The sequence below is a fragment of the Caretta caretta genome, chromosome 5 (genome assembly GCF_965140235.1).
Source record: "Caretta caretta isolate rCarCar2 chromosome 5, rCarCar1.hap1, whole genome shotgun sequence".
Classification (NCBI taxonomy): Eukaryota; Metazoa; Chordata; order Testudines; family Cheloniidae; genus Caretta; species Caretta caretta.
The window spans coordinates 1,781,344-1,801,415 of record NC_134210.1 but is presented as its reverse complement, the minus strand read 5'-3'; the positions used below and the strand labels follow the sequence as shown (position 1 = coordinate 1,801,415).

The window sequence follows — 20,072 nt, the reverse complement described above, 5'->3', positions numbered from 1 at the left end:
GGACCAACACGGCTACAGCAGCACTGCAAACAGAGTACAGAATGAGAGAAATATTAACTCCGTTATTATTTGTCTAACTCCCTTCCTTCCTCCCAGTCCTCTGCCCCCCGGACCTCCAGAGTGAGGTTAGATCATGAGCTGGATCCACATTCAAAGTTAATGCACAGCCAGGCCATGAAGTATTCTCTCTGCCAAGCAGGGAAGTTGTGTCTAAGGGCTGACGACGACACAGTGGGAGCCCACCAGCCTCCCCCGCACACTGAGTTCCCCAGCCGAGCGCGGGGCGTTGAATCCTGGGGTGGGTGATGAATGCACTAGTCAGGATAATAACAGCCCATGGATGTGAAATCTGTCGGAGACCAGCCAGCCCAGCCCAGGGCCCAGAGCCCTGCGGACGTGACAGCTGGCAGCCTGTGGCGTGTTAACAGCGCACATGGCTCAGCCAAGGTGCCCCAAGAGACCTCTGTTCAAACCGTGTCTCAGACCCCTCACCCCCATCGTCTTACTCCTGTGAACAGAAAAGTGTAAAGCTCCAGAAACCAAGGACACCAGAGTCCAGTTCGCACTTGAGCAGCAGTTTTACAGCCAAGGGGACTCGGTGAAATGGAGCTGCCCTGCGGGGTACCGGCCCTCACCGCCTGTGATCAGATGCACTAGATGGAGAAACCAGAGTGTCTGGAGTGGGACTGCTGCCTGCACCGGTGAGTGTGAGCCCCTGGAGTCACCGCGATCACAGGGCTCCGGCGTCCCACCCTCTAGCACCTCACAGCTCCCTAGCGACCAGCCTTCGCGCCCCCCTGCCGCTCTCCCGGCACTAGCCCCTGGCATCCATGTTGGCGGCTCAGCCGGTGTCCCAGTGTCACGGAGTCCCCGGGCGATGCTCTGGAACTGCTCCCTACGAAGCCAGGCAGGACTCTGGGGAAGTCTCCTCTCTGGGAGCAGCCTGTCTGCAGGGCACACAGCTCACCCGGCTTCCACCTTCCTGGGTCTGACCTCGGAGCATTCAGCCTCCTCTGCCCCTCCGTGCGCTTCCCTCAGCGAGTCCGCTCAGGCGGAGTCCTGGGGAAGCCAGAGGGTCCTGCCCCCCAACTCTGCAGTCAGACGGGACTCTCAGCCAGCCAGTAAAACAGAGGTTTATTAGACGACAGGAACATGGTCTAACACAGAGCTTGCAGGTGCAGAGAACAGGACCCCTCAGCTGGGTCCATTTTGGGGGGCAGTGAGCCAGACAACTCCATCTGCACTTCACTCCATGTCCCAGCCAGCCCCAAACTGAAACTCCCTCCAGCCCCTCCCCCTCTGGGCTTTGTCCCTTTCCCGGGCCAGGAGGGCACCTGATTCCTTTGTTCTCCAACCCTTTAGCTCTCACCTTGCAGGGGGGAAGGGCCCAGGCCATCAGTTGCCAGGAAACAGGGTGTCGGCCATTCTCTGTGTCCAGACTCCTGCACACACCTGCCCTCTAGGGCTCTGCAAGGATCATACACCCGTATCCCACCCCCTAGATACTTAAGAACTGCCTAGGGGAAACTGAGGCACCCCCACACTATTCAGAGGAAACATTAAGAACAGTCCCGCTTCATCACACCTAGTGACAGGTGTCCCCTTGTCTCTGGACCTGGCAGCCTGATATGTGGCTCCCTCCGCGAACACCCCCTGCGGTGTAAACCATGGGCCAGACCCAGCGAGGTGTGAGTGCAGGATCCGGGGTCACTGGCGGAGGAGGGTGGAGGGTGAGGGTCCAGACCCAGCGAGGTGTGAGCGCAGGATCCAGGGTGACTGGCGGAGGAGGGAGGAGGGTGAGGGTCCAGACCCAGCGGGGTGTGAGCGCAGGATCCGGGGTCACTGGTGGAGGAGGGAGGCAGGGAGAGCGGCCAGACCCAGCCGGGCTCTGTGGGCCCAGGTGAGAGCATGGCAGGCTCGGGCAAAGGAGGCAGCGGCAAAGCACCGAGAGGCTGGGCCCAGAGGGACGTGGGAGACGAGGCCGAGATGCTCCGGGGCAGGGTTCAGAGAGTGGAGAATCTGAATTCAGCCCTGGTGTAACCGTGACCCCAGCTCCTCGGCCCAAGTGAGGGGCTGCTCAAGGGGGAGGGTCCTCGAGGAGCAGCTCCCAGGAGCGGGCAGGGGGCTGTGGGGAGGGGCGCTCGGGGGGCTGGGATCTGTCTGGGGGACACAGGTGGCATTTGCCTCTGAGGGAGCAGATCTTGCCCAGGCAGGTGTGCCGGGCTGGGTGCCAGGGGCAGGTGGGCGGCTCGGGAGACACTAAGCTGCTATGGGGACACTGGGGCAGGAGCTCAGTTGCCATAGTGATGTGTGCAGCGCGGGGACCCAGACGGGCGTATTGGGGCGTATTGGGGGTGTTCGCGGTCTGGGGTGTGGGGGAGGGACATTGGCTAACGGGGGGAGGAGACGTGGTGGGATATGGGGCACCGGCCAACAGGTGTCAGCGTCCCTCAGGTGACGGGGGTGGGGCCCGGCCTGGGCAGATGGGCTGACAGCCCCTCTCACAACATTATGGGGCGGGAGCGGTATCAGCACTGGGTGCCCCCCTCCCAGGGTGGGGCGCAGTCCGGGTCGTTCTGCTGGGAGGGGAGGACGCAGTCGTCATGAGGGAGGGATTTGCGGAGACTGGGCATTTCTTTCCCTCCAGGGGTTTGTACGACGGCAGAAAACTGGCCCCCGTCGGTCTCTGCTGCGTCCGCACGGACAGAGTTTGTCGTTGGCGAGAGGGTTTTGGTGACCTGTCGCCCGGAGCAGTACGAGGGGCGCCCGGCTTGGATGCAGTGTACGGAGACGGCTGGGCGCGTGGAGTGGGACACGAGCCATGTGGGCTGTGTGGGTGAGTTCTGCACAGACGGGCTGCAGGATGGGCTGGCGGGATTCGAACCCAAGACCTGAGGTCCCCTGCGAGGCTCTGCGCAGGTGCGAGGCCCATGGAGCTCAGGGATCTGGATGGGGTGGAGGTCTCTGCTCTCGTGACATTACCCCGCTGTCAGGAGAGCAGCACCCAGGGGCCAGTTCCCATCTCAGGACCCCAACCATCGGGGTGGGCGTTTGCCCTGCCTGACCCCTCGGGCCCTGGTCGCGCCCTGCGGGGGACGTATGCCTGAGGCAGGAGAAGCCCCAGGCTGGGCAGAGGGCAATGCCCCAAGGACATAAACCTTCCCAAAAGAGCCTTGTGGCTGAATCGTGCCCTCACCGCCCGCACCATGAGCTGCCTGGGTCAGCCCCCGTCCCTGCCGGGCTCTTCCACTGTGTTCAGACCCCTGGTGCTTCCAGAAGCGGCTGAGTTCATTCACGGACCTGCCCCACAGAGGGGGCAAGTGCGCCCATGGGTCGGACCAGTGAGAGCCGGGAAAGCCCGGTTAGACCCCCACCCCCGCAGGGCTCCACAGGCCAGGCCTCGTGCCCCGGCCCTCGTTCTAAATGGCTCAGGCGAGGGGGCGCCAGCCCGTCCCTGGGTGATTATCCCCCAGCGTCAGACGTCTCCCAGCCGGGCTGCCCCAGCCCTCACTAACACCACACCCCTTTCCTCTGGCAGAGAAATGCCCCAGGCCCCAGTGGGACCCCAGACTCCGGTTTGTGCCAGACCGGCCGTTTTATGGCCAGAATGAACAGACGACACTGAGCTGCCCTGGGGGGTCCCAGCCTTCGCCCTCTGTGATCAGATGTGTGAGACAGGGTCAGACCTGGAGTTACTGGGCTAGGTGGGACCGGGGCACATCGCTCCCTACCACAGGGAACGTTACCTGTCCAGGTAAGTGAGGACACAGCGGCTCTCGGCCCTGGCCAGCTCCCTGCTCGCGCGGCTGGAAACCCAGCTGGGGCGTGGGGTAACTGAGAACCGTCTGGGAGCGCACAGAGCAGGGGAGCGGGGAAGGCCTGAGGTCAGGGGACAGTGCCTGTGAGAGGAGCCCACGAGGCCAAGGCACATTGGGGGGGATGGCGGGGGGGGCTTTAAGGGTATTTTTTAAAGACTTGTAGCACTTGAAGCCAGCAAAGTCCCCTTGGGCCCAGCCAGCCCATCCCCAGGCCAGGGCAGGATTGTTCCCAACAGGGAGTTCCCCAGCGTTCTGAGCGGCCCAGTGTTAACTGCTCCCTCCACACCCCCAGAGAGGATGCCACTCCTGGGGGGCGGGGGTGTCCCTGTCAGGACGTCTGTCACAGAAACAGGCGGCGCCAGGCTGGACCGGAGCTGTGCTCCATCGAGCCCCGGATCCTGGGTCCAAACTAGCAGCTTCAGACAGAGACGTAGGAACCTCCCAGGAGGGAGCGATGGGGTCACCTGCCCCAGGGAGAGTCCCCACCCCCCAGTCAGAGGTTGGCTCATGCCCTGGAGCAGGAGGGGCAGGTCTGCTCCCAAACATTTCTCCTGCTGTTCAGTCTAAGCTCTCCTCGTTCCACCCGGTGCGCCCAGCTACAGTCCCCCCAGATCAAGGCTGTCTGCAGACTCAGGCAGACATCACCGTATCACTCACACTCAGGGCACTTTTCAAGTTCTTCTTTGCAGCCCACCGAGCTAGAAGCAGTGTTTTAATGAGCGTTGGGATTGTCGTCATCCGTGACAGGGCCTTAGGCACGCGCCTGCAGTGCCTGGGCCATAAACCAGCCCTGCCCGGGGCATGTCCGGCCCCTCTGACAGGGAGCCGCGCCCTGGGAGCCCAGCAGCACCCCCTGTTTTCAACAGCCCCTCAAGCCACTGTGAGTGGCCTCTCGGGTAATATTTAAAAACCACACACTCCAGCAGGAATGCTGGAACCACCCCTGCTCTGCCCCTTCCCCCCAAGACCCAGCCCCGTTCGCTCGCTGCTATTCCCCTGTCTCCCCTGCCCGGGTGGGGAGGGACTCGCCTGCGGAGCCACCGCTGGGAGCTGCAGCGCCCGACACAGGTAGGAGGCAGCCCCGGCTGAGGAGGGGCTGGCGCGGGTGGTGACTGGACTTTGCGTGTCCGGTCAGCAGGTCTGACAATCCCAGCATGCACTCTGCTGCCGCTCGGGACCGCATGGCGCAAGGCCTGTAGTCTCCATGGGCTGCGTCCCTGTCCCACTGCAGCCTGCATGTGCCCTGGGGCAGGGAGCTCCAGCTTCCAGCTCCCTCAAAGGGCTGTGTCCTGCTTGGCTGCCGAGCGACGGAGGTACAGACGGGAGCACCGGGGGTGTTTGCAAAGGGGGTGAGGTTTCCTGGAAGAAAAGGAAATCAGGCTTGGATCAGAACCCCCTCCGGGGCTCAGTTAGGCGATACTGATGGTAATCCTGTGTCCTCTGTGGTGCCTTCCACCCGAGGAGCTCAGATGTTGGTGGGTTTGGCCTCTCACCCCGCTGTGGGTGGGGAGCAGGGGCTATTTGACTGGAATGCCTTTGCAGAGCTCTGTGCATGCGGAAGGGGCAGGAAAGTAACCCTCATGCTGGTGCTTATTCTCTAGTGACCCCCCGGATCATCCCAGGGGCCCTGGAGATTTCACCCGCCACCATCAAACTGCACTGGACTTGTGAACCCCCCGAATCCTGCCAGGGCAGCTGGAAGATACGGGCCCAATGCTGGCTGGTTGGACCCCTGTCAGGCCCCTGCCGGAGACCACAGCACACCACCAGCGAGCAGCCATTACAGGGACTGGAAGGAACAGTAACGTGCAGCTCCCTGCACCCCTTCACCTCCTACAGAGTCACCATCTCTGGGGGCTACCCAGCGACCGTCCTTTATAGCCAGCAGGTCCACACGAGTGAAACAGGTAGGGGAGGTGGGGGAGTCACCCCGTGGCTGTGAATCCTGGGCTCGCTGCTGAGCATGGGGGCAGACGGGCCTCTGTTGCTCTGCAACTCAACCCGCCTGTCCAAGCAACTGAGCAGGCTTAGCTGGTGATCGGGGCCCTGCCTGGAGGTTGGAGGGGGGGCTCAGGAGAAAGGGGTGTGGGGCTCATTACAGTAAACAGAGTCCCCCAACCGCATCTCCCTCCCCATCTCCCCAGAACAGCCCTGTGGGGTGAGCCTGGAACCTGAGGCTCGGTGTGGGGGGATCCCACGGTGTGTTCGGGGCTCTGAAGGCCCAGGCGTGGGACGGTTGGGAGAGGAGCCACTAGCTACCCTAGCCCAGCTGGTCGGCTGCCCACCTTCCCAGCAGTCCGTCCATCCAGTCCAGTCCCGGTACCACGCCCCTCACTGTGGTGTCTGAGCCCCTCGTGCAGCCAGAGCAGGGGTAGGAGCTCTGTGTCTCTGCTGCCAGGGGCTGTCAGGGAGGAGCTGTAGGACGCTGCCAGCTCCTCATGCCCAGCCAGCCAGTATTGCCCAGGAGAGGTGGCAGGGCCTGGCCCTCGCCCTCCTGCAGCAGGGACCACACAGAACGGTGATCCCTGTGCCGGGAGCCCCCGACCCCACAGTGCTCTGCACAGGGTGCCTCATCCTTGGGCCCGGTCAGTGACCTGGGATTCCTTCGATTTCAGCCCCAGACCAACCCAAGATTGAGCCGCTGGATCCCAGCACCAAAACCTTCAGGTGGAAACAGCTGTCGCCCTGCAAAGGGGCGATCGTCGGGTACCAGGTACCGGGGCAAGCGACTCGCTGGGATGCCTCTGGAGGGTGTCTCAGCCCGGGGCACGGTCTGAGTGGGCAGGGACAGCGAGAGAGGGAGGGAGTTTCAGGGGGCATCGTCCAGGTGTCATTATCCATTTCTGCTGCCCTTCCCGCAGCGCCGAGCCCTGCCCCAGAGCGAGGGGCATCTCGCCCCCACTCTCCAGCTGCTCCATGGCCCTCCCTAGGCTTTCCCCCTTTATGGCCAGTTGGGAGTTTAAAACTACCCAATCCCTCCTGTCTCCAGCATTGCATCCATCTTGCTGCGAGCCCCTGTGCTGCGGGCTCTGACCCAGATCCTGCGAGTGCAACATGCAGCTCCGTGCCCCTGTGCTGCGAGCTCTCGCCCGTCCCCTGCCTGGCACAGCATGCAGCTCCGTGCCCCAGCACTTCCCCGGGGGACACTGACAAATGGGGGACCCCTGTGAGGGGGAGCGGCCCTGGGCATTCCCCCTACCTGAGCAATGCCCCTCTTGCTGCCCAGGTGGCCATGCTGGCTGCCGCAGAGGAAGAAGAAACTCCCGGTGCTGCTGGGCAGCTCTGCCGTGCTGCGGGGGGAGGGAGAGAAGGAGGGTGAAGTCCCTGCTGGCACAGGTGAAGTCCCTGCTCAGACAATTCCCTGCAGCGTGGGGCTTGTGCCCATTGTCAGGTGGGGCTGGGGGTCAGAACCGCTCCTCTCCAGAGCCGCGTTCCTTTCTCTAGCTGAACATCACGGCCAGGAGAGAGTACAACAGCAGTTTCCTCGAGGTCGAGAAGCTGCGAGTGAATCAGTCGGTCACCAAGTACCTGCTGCACCCCTGGAGACACGGGACCAACTACACGGTGACAATCCAGGGCCTGACGGCTGCCGGCCTTGGGCAGGAGTCGCGCTGGGACTTTGAAACCAACATCTCTGGTAGGGGCCTCCCTGCTCTAGGATGAGTCTGAGGGGGCCGAGGACCAGGGCACGGACCAAAAGCAACTCCCTGAGCTCTCTGGCGTGGCTCCCGGCCCCTCTCCTTTCCCACGGCGCTGTGTCCCAGGGAGAGCATATGCCCAGCGTGCCCAGCTGAGCAGGGTGCGGCGTTACAGGCTGGGCCCGCATGGTGCACCCCTCCATGCTGTGCACTCCCTTACCCCCAGGGCAGGCACAGCATGGCAGGAGCAGGGGTGTTTATGCCCAGACAGCCTGGCAGTGTTCCTGAGCCATGCCTGGCAGCACCCCCAAAATGGGTCGGTGCGGACTGAGACCCGGCGTTGACTCCAGGGCAGTTCTGTGCTTCTGGCTGTCAGATGGGCCCTTCCTGTCTCCCCAGACAGCATGCGATGCTGCCCGCTGACGCTTTGCCTGTCGGTTAATCCCTGCAGAGCCGGCCATCCCCCCCAGCGTCACCGCCCTGAGCGTCTACAGCATCTCCCCGTCGAGCGGGACGGCTCTGCTCCCGCTGCAGCCCCTCCCTGGGCTCCATGGACCCATCAGGTACACGCAGCTCAGGCAGGGAGTATTGCTCCTACCCGCAGGAAACCCACCCCTGGAATCAGCGAGAGGTCTTCGCAGCCAGAGGCCCCAGCCACACACAGCACGTCACCACGCCCAGGGGTGCGCTTAGACCACCCCGGCCTGGGTGCCAGCAGCGCCTGGCTGCGGCCACGTGGCTGGACAGTGTCCGGAGGTGTTGCTGGTCATTATTAGTATGTGTGTGTCGTATAGCGCCCAAAGGGGCGCTGGGCACTTCGTAGAGGGAACGGGATGCCCAGGCCCCTTCCCCAAGGAGCTTTCACCTAAACCTCAGATCAGCCCCCGTAGATGGGGTGACTAACAGTAGGGGGATGGGCTGGGGAGGTTTGCTCTCCACGGCTTTGTCCAGTCTGGTGTAAACACCCAGCGATGGGCTCCCCCATTCCCAGAGGGTTTCCCAACCTGGATTAGCCTGCGGCAGGAATTTTCCCTGACAATCACCCTGCGTTTCCCCTGTCACCCCTTGTCACGGTGTCCCCAGGCGATGGTCTGGAACTGCTCCCTGCGAAGCCAGGCAGGACTCTGGGGCAGTCTCCTCTATGTGAGCAGCCTGTCTGCAGGACACACAGCTCACACAGCTTCCCCCTTCCTGGGTCTGACCTCAGAGCATTCAGCCTCCTCTGCCCCTCTGTGCGCTTCCCACAGCAAGTCCGCCCAGGTGGGGTCCTGGGGAAGCCAGAGGGTCCTGCCCCCCAACTCCGCAGTCAGACGTGACTCTCAGCCAGCCAGTAAAACAGAAGGTTTATTAGACGACAGGAACATGGTCTAAACCAGAGCTTGTAGGTGCAGAGAACAGGACCCCTCAGCCGGGTCCATTTTGGGGGGCAGTGAGCCAGACAATCACATCTGCCCTTCACTCCATGTCCCAGCCAGCCCCCAACTGAAACTCCCTCCAGCCCCTCCTCCTCTGGGCTTTCCCGGGCCAGGAGGTCACCTGATTCCTTTGTTCTCCAACCCTTTAGCTCTCACCTTGCAGGGGGAAGGGCCCAGGCCACCAGTGGCCAGGAAGCAGGGTGTTGGCCATTGTCTGTGTCCAGACCCCTGCACACACCTGCCCTCTAGGGCTCTGCAATGATCATACACCCTTACCCCACCACCTAGATACTTAAGAACTGCATAGGGGAAACTGAGGCACCCCCACAATATTTAGAGGAAACATTAAGAACAGTCCCGCTTCGTCACATCCCTCAGCCCCCATCTGGCTAACCCCATTCCCCTGCCCGGTTCAGTTCCCCCATCACCCCTCAGCCCCTATCTAGCTAACCCCTCCCTGCCCCTTTCAGTTTCTTCCCTCCCCCTCAGCCCCCATCTGGCTAACCCCATTCCCCTGCCCCGTTCAGTTCCCCCATTCCCCCCTCAGCCTCCACCTGGCTAACCCCTCCTCTGTCGCATTCAGTTCCCCCTCAGCCCCTGTCACGGAGTCCCCGGGCGATGCTCTGGAACTGCTCCCCATGAAGCCAGTCAGGACTCTGGGGCAGTGGCCTTTCTGTGAGCAGCCTGTCTTCAGGACACACAGCTCACACAGCTTCCACCTTCCTGGGTCTGACCTCGGAGCATTCAGCATCCTCTGCCCCTCCGTGCGCTTCCCCCCAGCGAGTCCGCTCAGGCGGGGCTCCTGGGGAAGCCAGAGGGTTCTGCACCCCAACTTCGCAGTCAGACGTGACTCTCAGCCAGCCAGTAAAACAGAAGGTTTATTAGACGACAGGAACATGGTCTAAAACAGAGCTTGCAGGTGCAGAGAACGGGACCCCTCAGCTGGGTCCATTTTGGGGGGCAGTGAGCCAGACAACCACGTCTGCACTTCACTCCATGTCCCAGCCAGCCCCAAACTGAAAACCCCCTCCAGCCCCTCCTCCTCTGGGCTTTGTTCCTTTCCCGGGCCAGGTGGTCACCTGATTCCTTTGTTCTCCAACCCTTTAGCTCTCACCTTGCAGGGGGGGAAGGGCCCAGGCCATCAGTTGCCAGGAAACAGGGTGTCGGCCATTCTCTGTGTCCAGACTCCTGCACACACCTGCCCTCTAGGGCTCTGCAATGATCATACACCCTTATTCCACCCCCTAGATACTTAAGAACTGCCTAGGGGAAACTGAGGCACCCCCACACTATTCAGAGGAAACATTAAGAACAGTCCCACTTCGTCACAGCCCCCATCTGGCTAACCCCTCCTCTGCCCCGTTCAGTTCCCCCATTCCCCCTCAGCCCCCATCTGGCTAACCCCTCCCCGCTCCTTTCAGTTTCTTCCCTCCCCCTCAGCCCCCATCTGGCAAACCCCATTCCTCTGCCCCGTTCAGTTCCCCCATTCCCCCTCAGCCTTCACCTGGCTAACCCCTCCCCGCCCCTTTCAGTTCCCCCTCAGCCCCCGCCTGGCTAACCCCTTCCCGCCCTGTTCAGTTCCCCCATTCCCCCTCAGCCCCCACCTGGCTAACCCCTCCCCACCCCGTTCAGTTCCCCCATTCCCCCCTCAGCCTCCACCTGGCTAACCTCTCCCCGCCCCGTTCAGTTCCCCCATTCCCCCCTCAGCCCCCGCCTGGCTAACCCCTCCCCGCCCTGTTCAGTTCCCCCTCAGCCCTCACCTGGCTAACCCCTCCCCACCCCGTTCAGTTCCCCCATTCTCCCTCAGCCCCCATCTGGCTAACCCCTCCCCACCCCGTTCAGTTCCCCCTCAGCCCCCACCTGGCTAACCCCTCCCTTGCAGGGAGTATCAGATCATTGTGTCTGCGATGCAGAATGGCAGCGAAGCGGACGCCTGCTGCTTACCAGGTCTGCAGCCCTTCAACTCCAGCCTGGAGCGTGACATGTACCTGGCTGCCGTGCTCCCCGCGCACAACCTCACAGGCCCGACTGACTTTGTGCTGGGCGACGGGGCCCGTCACCATGGGTACTATAATGCTCCCCTCCGCCCCCACAGGAACTACACGGCTGTCGTCCGCGTCGTCAGCCGCTGGCACCAGGTAGCTCTCGATTCCCCTGGCACGCTGACCACTCCTCTGGGGTTCCCAGGCCAGGGGCTGCCCATGCTGCAGCGGGCAGGCTGGGAGGTGGCAGCTGAGGGCTGGGGTATCAGAGACGGGGAGGACCTGGCTGGCCACCCCATGCCCGTCTCCAAGCAGTGCAGCGGGATGGCCCCTGTGGGTGGGATACTGCTCCCGCCCCTTCACACCGTGGACGCTGGGAACGGCCTGTTGGGCCACATCTAGTCCGTCCTTCGCCCACCCCACAAGCTCCATTGGTCCCTTTTGTTAGGATTTGTCCAGCCCAAAGCCAACACTCCTGAGATGGGGCTTCCAACATTTGCCCTTGGGAGCCCATCCACAGGCCGAGACATTGCAGGGAGTGTTATCTAATGGTTAGAGGAAGAGGCTGGCACCCAGGACTCCTGGGTTCTATTTCAGGCCATGCTGATGGTTTGCTGTGTGACCTGGGCAAAACTGAAGTAATAGAATTTATTTTCTCTAATTTGAACTAATCTTTAGGATTTTAGGGCATCAACCCCTGTAATATCCAGGTGCAAAGTCACTGAGCCCAGCTCTGCCTCGGTTTCCCCATCTGTAAAGTCAGGACAGTATCTTATAGGGAGATAATAAGGGCTGTCGATTAATCGCAGTTAACTCACCCAATTAACTCAAAAAATGAATCATGTTTAAAAAAATTAGTCACGATTAATCACAGTTTTAATCGCACTGTTAAACAATAGAATACTAATTGAAATGTATTAAATAGTTTTGGATGTTTTTCTACATTTTCAAACATATTGATTTCAATTACAATGCAGAATACAAAGTGTACACTGCTCACTTTATATTATTATTTTTTATTACAAATATTTGCACTGTAAAAATGATAAAAAAAAGAAATTGTATTTTTCAGTTCATCTCCTACAAGCACTGTAGTGCCATCTCTTTATCATGAAAACAACTTACAAATGTAGATATTTTTTGTTACATAACTGGACTCAAAAACTAAACAATGCAAAACTTTAGAGCCTGCAAGTCCACTCAGTCCTACTTCTTGTTCCACCAATCGCTAACACAAACAAGTTTGTTTACAGTTACGGGAAATAATGCTGCCTGCTTCTTATTTACAATGTCACCTGAACGTGACAACAGGCGTTCGCATGGCACTGTTGTAGCCAGCATTGCAAGATACTTACATGCCAGATCTGCTAAACATTCGTGTGCCCCTTCATGCTTTGGCCACCATTCCAGAGGACATGCTTCCCTGCTGATGATGCTCGTTTAAAAAAAATGCATTAATTAAATTTGTGACTGACTTCCTTGCAGGAGAATTGTATGTTCCCTGCTCTGTTTTATTTGCATTCTGCCACATAATTCATGTTGTAGCAGCCTGGGATGGTGACCCAGCACATGTTGTTCATTTTAAGAACACTTTCACTGCAGACTTGACAAAACGCAAAGAAGGTACCGGTGTGAGATTTCTAAAGACAGCTACAGCACTCGACCCAAGGTTTAAGAATCTGAAGTGCCTTCCAAAATCTGAGAGGGACGAGGTGTGGAGCATGCTTTCAGAAGTCTTAAAAGAGCAACACTCTGGTGCAGAAACTACAGAACCCAAACCACCACAAAAGAAAATCAACCTTCTGCTGGTGGCATCTGACTCAGATGATGAAAATGAACATACGTCAGTCCGCACTGCTTTGGATCGTTATCAAGCAGAACCCATCATCAGCATGGAAGCATGTCCCTGGAAGGGTGGTTGAAGCATGAAGAGACATATGAATCTGGCATGTGAATCTGGCAATTAGTGTATCTGGCATGTAAATGTTTGCAACGCCAGCTGTAACAGTGCCATGTGAATGTCTGTTCTCACTTTCAGGTGACATTGTAAACAAGAAGCAGGCAACATTATCTCCTGCAAATGTAAACAAACTTGTTTGTCTGACCGATTGGCTGAACAAGAAACAGGACTGACTGGACTTGTAGGCTCTAAAGTTTTATATTGTTTTATTTTTGAATGCAGTTATTTTTTGTACATAATTCTACATTTGTAAATTCAACTTTCATGACTACAGTATTTGTATGAGGTGAATTGAAAAATACTATTTCTTTCAGTTTTTTATGTGCAAATATTTGTAATAAAAATAAATCTAAAATGAGCAGTGAACACTTTGTATTCTGTGTTGTAATTGAAATCAATGTATTTGAAAATGTAGAAAACATCCAAAAATATTTAAATAAATGGTATTCTGTTGTTGTTTAACAGCGCGATTAACGGCTTGACAGCCCTAGAAATGATGTTTGTGAAACACGCAGCGATCCATGCCTGGAGCCCTTATCTCAGGGATCACAAGGCACTGATAGAAATGGCTAGTTTGGACTCATCCCTCTCTGTCTCTTCCATAGATGGAGAAATCCAGCTGTGTGTACTATGACTTCTCCGTCGGTAAGCAGCCCGTTGTGGCTTGGCTTTGACCCAGTGCCAGGGAGAAATCCCCTCCACACCCTTCCTTTTATTAGGAACTCTTGTTTACAGCTCAGTAGAACTAGCTTGGACCCCGACAAACGGGCTGTGCCATGCTGGGGGCAGACGGCTCATCCCCGAACCTGAAAGACGAGATCAGCACCCCAGGGGTGGGTAGAGCCAGCCCCACCGTGACACTTAGCCTGGGCACCCAGCAGTGTGGAAATCACCTGGAACCTGAGGGCCACTCAGCTGGGCACAAGGGGGCCGACTGCAGCCACCCTCACCTTGAGCAGGGAGCTTCTGCCCGCAGCGACCAGTTGTTCCAGCATGCTGTGCTCAGGCTTGATCTGAGGGTCATACCACAGAGACCACCCGTCCCAGCACTGGTTTCAGCCTGGCTGTGTGGTCCAAGGTGAAGCATTGCATGCTGGGTCACATGGCGCTGGGCGGTCCAGGTTTAGGCCCAGCTCTGCCGTGGACCATCTGTGTGACCTCGGGCAAATGACTTCACTTCTCTCCCCCTCCCCCTCGTCGTCCTTGTCTATTCCAGCGCAAGCGCTTCGGGGCAGGGGCTGCCTCCCTGCATGTGTCTGCAGCCCCCAGTGCAGCGGGGCCCGGAGCCTGGCTGGGCCCTCTGGGCACCACCATCAAATGACACACACCCAGTCGCAAAGGGCTGGGAGTGGCCATATGGGTCACACGTGGGGTCCCTGCCCTAGCAGGTGCCAATGCTGTCCTGGGCACCTGGCTACGCTCTGTGCCTGGCTGATGTCCCATGGCAGCTGTGCACTGTGCGTGCCGTGGTTCTGCCAGGGACCCGCAAGATGCAGGCTGGCTCAGCCAGGAGTCTGCCACATGCCCACTGGTTCTGGTTCTGTTGCTTGCAGGAGAGGCCCAGGCTCCCCAGCGCGGGGGCCTGGCGGTGGCCGTGGCGGTGCCCGTGGTCCTGGTGCTGCTGGCCGCAGGGGCCCTGCTGCTGTGGTTCCTGCTCTCCAGGTCAGTGGGACTGAGTGGGTCCCAGGGGTCACATCCTGCACCCCTCCTGCTCGACAGCTGGGAACCCGGCTCCTCAAGCTGTAGGGCTGGTAGTGCCAGGCGGCGAATCCCATGGGGTGTGACGGACAGTGCCTGGGGTAGCTTGTCCCTGAGTCCAGGGGTGTCACGGAGTCCCCAGGCGATGCTCTGGAACTGCTCCCTATGAAGCCAGCCAGGACTCTGGGGCAGTCGCCTTTCTGGGAGCAGCCTGTCTGCAGGACACACAGCTCACCCGGCTTCCACCTTCCTGGGTCTGACCTCGGAGCATTCAGCCTCCTCTGCCCCTCCGTGCGCTTCCCACAGCGAGTCCGCCCAGGCGGGGTCCTGGGGAAGCCAGAGGGTCCTGCCCCCCAACTCCGCAGTCAGACGTGACTCTCAGCCAGCCAGTAAAACAGAAGGTTTATTAGACGACAGGAACATGGTCTAACACAGAGCTTGTAGGTGCAGAGAACAGGACCCCTCAGCTGGGTCCATTTTGGGGGCAGTGAGCCAGACAACCACGTCTGTCCTTCACTCCATGTCCCAGCCAGCCCCAAACTGAAACTCCCTCCAGCCCCTCCCCCTCTGGGCTTTGTCCCTTTCCCGGGCCAGGAGGTCACCAGATTCCTTTGTTCTCCAACCCTTTAGCTCTCACCTTGCAGGGGGGAAGGGCCCAGGCCATCAGTTGCCAGGAAACAGGGTGTCGGCCATTCTCTATGTCCAGACCCCTGCACACACCTGCCCTCTAGGGCTCTGCAATGATCATACACCCTTAGCCCACCCCCTAGATACTTAGGAGCTGCCTAAGGGAAACTGAGGCACCCCCCACACTATTCAGAGGATACATTAAGAACAGTCCCACTTCGTCACACCTCGACCCTCTCGCTCACCAGAAAGCAGCTAAGGGGCATCGGGATCAGTACATTTCTTTTCACCTGGTCCATGGCTGAGCCAGACACGCCTCCTAGTTGGCACCCGGGTCATTGGCCTGGTAACATGCCCTCCGAACTGGCCTTGATGTGCCTGAGGACAGAGCACCCAGCACTGCTGGCTGGGCAGTGGGACAGAGCCTCTGGTATTGAATAATGCAATAATCCAGATGCAATCCAGCCACAGATGGAAGTGACTGAGTCACCGGTGTCCCCTGGCCCTTCAGTGACCTCTCCATGGTGTGGGAAACCTAGTGGGGGTGGCAGCCCACTTCCTAGTGCCAGAGTTTAATTTGTAATGAAAGCAGTGCCAGGGCTCAACTGATGGGGCAAACACAGAGGTGCCGGGGCTCTGAACTGCCAGGCCCAGAGATGCCGGGGCTCAGTCCTGCCAGGCGCAGATAGAGTGACCAGATGTCCCAATTTTATAGGGACAGTCCTGATATTTGGGCCTTCTTTTTATATGGGCTCCTATTACCCCCCACCTCCTGTCCCAATTTTTCACACTTGCTATCTGGTCACCCTAGGCCCAGAGGTATGGAGGCCCAGCCCTGCCAGGCCCAGAGGTGCCGGGGCTCTGAACTGCCAGGTGCAGAGGTGCCGGGGCCCAGCCCTCCCAGGCCCAGAGGTGCCAGGGCTCAGCCGTGGCACAAATGAAGCCCTGCCTAATGCACAGACAGCGACATCCCAAACCACATTGGCAGGGACTGTGGGGGACGCATGTCTTGCGGAGCTGGGCATGAACAAGGCTGCCAGTTCGGCTGCAGGGCTGTGAGCTGGCTGCTTTCAGCAGCACCAGAGCGACTGTAATTCACAAAGTACAGCCCCTCCCTGGGCACGGCTCCCCTGCGGTTCCAGACTGCCTGCCCTGCCCACTGGAACGGCCCCTGCCTGGGCAGCAGAGCCAGAGCCACCTGAAGGCCCAAGCAACTCCGGGGAGTGTGGCCTAGCCCCGTACGCTGCATAGCGGGGTCTTGGGGGGTGAGGCTTGGGCACCTGCACATCCCAGCGTGCCATGGGCCAGGCTCTCTGGAGCAAGGCAGAGCACTGCATCCTGGGGGCTGAGGTGGACTGGCCAGGCTGATTGACGCCGATGACAGCAGGGGCGGTTACATGGGCTGCCTTTGGCCTGCAGGCCCCAGGAGAAGCCATAGCCAGCTGGGGGGCATTCCCAGGGCGTCGTGGGACATGCTCTCCCCTCTCAGGCTCTCCACTGCTCATCCGGGTCTCATCTTGCTAATCTGCAGGAAGAAGCGGGACGAGCCAAAGGACAAGAGCAACGGGGCAATCCCCCTGAAGAGGAACCGAGGAGGTGTGGGCAGAGCGAGGCCAACCCTGGCCCTGTCTGGATGTGCTGGCAGATCAGTACACAGGCTGAGGGCTCCTAATGCCCTCCCTGGGATGGGGATCTGGCCGGCGGGGAGGGTGATGCCCTTACAGGGGTTGGGTGCCCTGGCTGGCAGGGGATGGGGATGCCCTCCCTGGGACCAGGGCCTGCCCTGACCGGCGGGGGGAGGGACACTCTCACAGGGATGGGGGGCCCTGGCCAGAAGGGGATGCTGACACCCTCCCAGGAATGGGGGGCCCTGGCCAGCAGAGTTGGTGACGCCAGCCCAGTTCAAATGGCAGAGCTCCCAGGCCTCAGGGACAGGCTAACTCCTGGTTTCCGGATCCCAGCAGGTGCAAGCAGGCTGCGCACACAGATCCCGGTGGCTGAACTGCTAGAGTCTCTGAAGCGGTTTAAGAGAGCAGAAATGGAGGAGGAGGGGGCAGAGGACGACGCAAATCCTGAACGGCCCCCAGTGGGGCGCGATGCGGAGTACCAGGTCAGTGCCAGAACTCACTGCACATTTCAGTCTCACTACGCTGCAGTGAGGCTGTAGGGCACATCTACATGGGGAAATAGCTCCCCTTTGGGACACTCTGATTCCAGAATGGCCCTATGGGGCACTGTTCCAGAGTGGCCACATTGTTAGACCCACAGCAGGGGCCTCCCTACAGGATGGGGGAGCAGGCAGATACCGGACACAGTGCTGGTATATAATACTTTACGTACTTTTTATTGCTTATAAAATAAACCTTACTTACTTTACATTTATATCCCAAGCATACTACCCCAGAGTTCGTAGTTAGAAGTTCCGATGGTTAGTTGAGGGTTTTTTAATTACAAGGTGCAGGAAGTTCACAAATACTGCACCTTATTTAAACCGGGCGTTGGATTAATAAATGACTTTAAATTGCCAATGTGTGAAGCCTTCATTTATAATTTACTTTGTGATGTCATTAGTTTTTGTTTTTGTTGTTAACATGTAATACACGTACTTACGTTAAGCATACTTCATTTACACTAGGCCTTAATAGCCTATAACCTATTACATGGATATATGGAGATAGACATATATACACATCCCAGCAACATGGGGTGCCATTCCAGAATGGCCTCAAGGAGCGCAGTTCCAGAATGGCCTCAGGGGGCGCCGTTCCAGACTAGCTGGAGCTATCAGCTATAGTGCTCGACCCCACCTTATTCTGGAATGACTCCCCGTGTAGACAAGCTGCTATCAGCCATGCTGGCTGAGCTGTGCAGGCCGCTTTGGTCACGCTCTGGCCCCAGCGCCCAGGCAGGTGTGGTGCCCTCAAGCTGGATCCTGTGCTGATAGGGCTGGCAACTGGGTGTGCCTAACCTAAGTCCCTTCTCTTCCCCTGCAGAAACTGGTCTCAGGTTTGCTGCACCCAGGCCATGCCGGCAAGGAGCCCTGGAACCAGGCCAAGAACCGCTACAAGAGTGTCATCCCATGTGAGCGGAGCCTCTTCTCGCATCTTTGCTGAGCACTCTGTAAACGCTTCGTTTTACAAAGGAGAAGCTGCAGCCAGGCCACCTGGGCTGGGATCCCAGCGGAGCTTAGAAGCCAAGCAATGCTGGGCCTGGGTGCTGCTGCAGATGGGAGACTGCCAACGAAACCTAGGTGCAGCAGGGAGTGGGGCGGGTGACTCAGTGGGGTGCTCTCCCTTAGGAGTGAGTGCTGACTGCAATGCCCCGGCAAGGTGCTAGGGGGCGCTGTCCAGCAGGAACCGGGGTGGGTGACTCAGTGGGGTGCTCTCCCTTAGGAGTGAGTGCTGACTGCAATGCCCCAGCATGGTGCTAGGGGGCGCTGTGCAGCAGGGACCAGGGTGGGTGACTCAGTGGGGTGCTCTCCCTTAGGAGTGAGTGCTGACTGCAATGCCCCGGCAAGGTGCTAGGGGGCGCTGTCCAGCAGGAACCGGGGTGGGTGACTCAGTGGGGTGCTCTCCCTTAGGAGTGAGTGCTGACTGCAATGCCCCAGCATGGTGCTAGGGGGCGCTGTGCAGCAGGGACCGGGGTGGGTGACTCAGTGGGGTGCTCTCCCTTAGGAGTGAGTGCTGACTGCAATGCCCCGGCAAGGTGCTAGGGGGCGCTGTGCAGCAGGGACCGGGGTGGGTGACTCAGTGGGGTGCTCTCCCTTAGGAGTGAGTGCTGACGGCAATGCCCCGGCAAGGTGCTAGGGGGCGCTGTGCAGCAGGGACCGGGGTGGGTGACTCAGTGCTCTCCCTTAGGAGTGAGTGCTGACTGCAATGCCCTGGCATGGTGCTAGGGGGCGCTGTCCAGCAGGGACCAGGGTGGGTGACTCAGTGGGGTGCTCTCCCTTAGGAGTGAGTGCTGACTGCAATGCCCCAGCATGGTGCTAGGGGGCGCTGTGCAGCAGGGACCAGGGTGGGTGACTCAGTAGGCCTCGCTGTCCCCTCCAAGTCCATGCTGACCAAGCTTTTGACACGGTCTCCCACAGTATTCTTGTCAGCAAGTTAAGGAAGTATGGGCTGGATGAATGCACTACAAGGTGGGTAGAAAGCTGGCTAGATTGTCGGGCTCAACGGGTAGTGATCAATGGCTCCATGTCTAGTTGGCAGCCGGTATCAAGTGGAGTGCCCCAAGGGTCGGTCCTGGGGCCGGTTTTGTTCAATATCTTCATAAATGATCTGGAGGATGGTGTGGATTGCACTCTCAGCAAATTTGCGGATGATACTAAACTGGGAGGAGTGGTAGATACGCTGGAGGGGAGGGATAGGATACAGAAGGACCTAGACAAATTGGAGGATTGGGCCAAAAGAAATCTGATGAGGTTCAATAAGGATAAGTGCAGGGTCCTGCACTTAGGACGGAAGAACCCAATGCACAGCTAGAGACTAGGGACCGAATGGCTAGGCAGCAGTTCTGCGGAAAAGGACCTAGGGGTGACAGTGGACGAGAAGCTGGATATGAGTCAGCAGTGTGCCCTTGTTGCCAAGAAGGCCAATGGCATTTTGGGATGTATAAGTAGGGGCATAGCGAGCAGATCGAGGGATGTGATCGTTCCCCTCTATTCGACATTGGTGAGGCCTCATCTGGAGTACTGTGTCCAGTTTTGGGCCCCACACTTCAAGAAGGATGTGGATAAATTGGAGAGAATCCAGCGAAGGGCAACAAAAATGATTAGGGGTCTAGAACACATGACTTATGAGGAGAGGCTGAGGGAGCTGGGATTGTTTAGCCTGCAGAAGAGAAGAATGAGGGGGGATTTGATAGCTGTTTTCAACTACCTGAAAGGGGGTTCCAAAGAGGATGGCTCTAGACTGTTCTCAATGGTATCAGATGAC

General features: G+C 58.7%; 1 protein-coding gene across 6 annotated transcripts in view; it reads left to right on the top strand.

The window, feature by feature from the left end:
- LOC125636687 (receptor-type tyrosine-protein phosphatase kappa) overlaps positions 1 to 20,072 on the top strand; it is a 91,294-nt gene that overhangs the window by 44,854 nt on the left and 26,368 nt on the right. For 3 of the 6 annotated variants that reach the window (XM_075128312.1, XM_075128316.1, XM_075128315.1), the window contains 13 exons: positions 519 to 701; positions 2,648 to 2,836; positions 3,539 to 3,754; positions 5,420 to 5,725; positions 6,434 to 6,531; positions 7,263 to 7,455; positions 7,908 to 8,019; positions 10,754 to 11,009; positions 13,419 to 13,458; positions 14,367 to 14,475; positions 16,670 to 16,734; positions 17,100 to 17,248; positions 18,132 to 18,219. In XM_075128312.1, coding sequence (XP_074984413.1) covers positions 519 to 701; positions 2,648 to 2,836; positions 3,539 to 3,754; positions 5,420 to 5,725; positions 6,434 to 6,531; positions 7,263 to 7,455; positions 7,908 to 8,019; positions 10,754 to 11,009; positions 13,419 to 13,458; positions 14,367 to 14,475; positions 16,670 to 16,734; positions 17,100 to 17,248; positions 18,132 to 18,219 — 2,004 coding nt within the window. Of the gene's footprint in view, positions 1 to 518; positions 702 to 2,647; positions 2,837 to 3,538; positions 3,755 to 5,419; positions 5,726 to 6,433; positions 6,532 to 7,262; positions 7,456 to 7,907; positions 8,020 to 10,753; positions 11,010 to 13,418; positions 13,459 to 14,366; positions 14,476 to 16,669; positions 16,735 to 17,099; positions 17,249 to 18,131; positions 18,220 to 20,072 lie in introns of those variants that run through there. The other 3 variants (XM_075128313.1, XM_075128314.1, XM_075128317.1) reach the window with 3 other exon arrangements.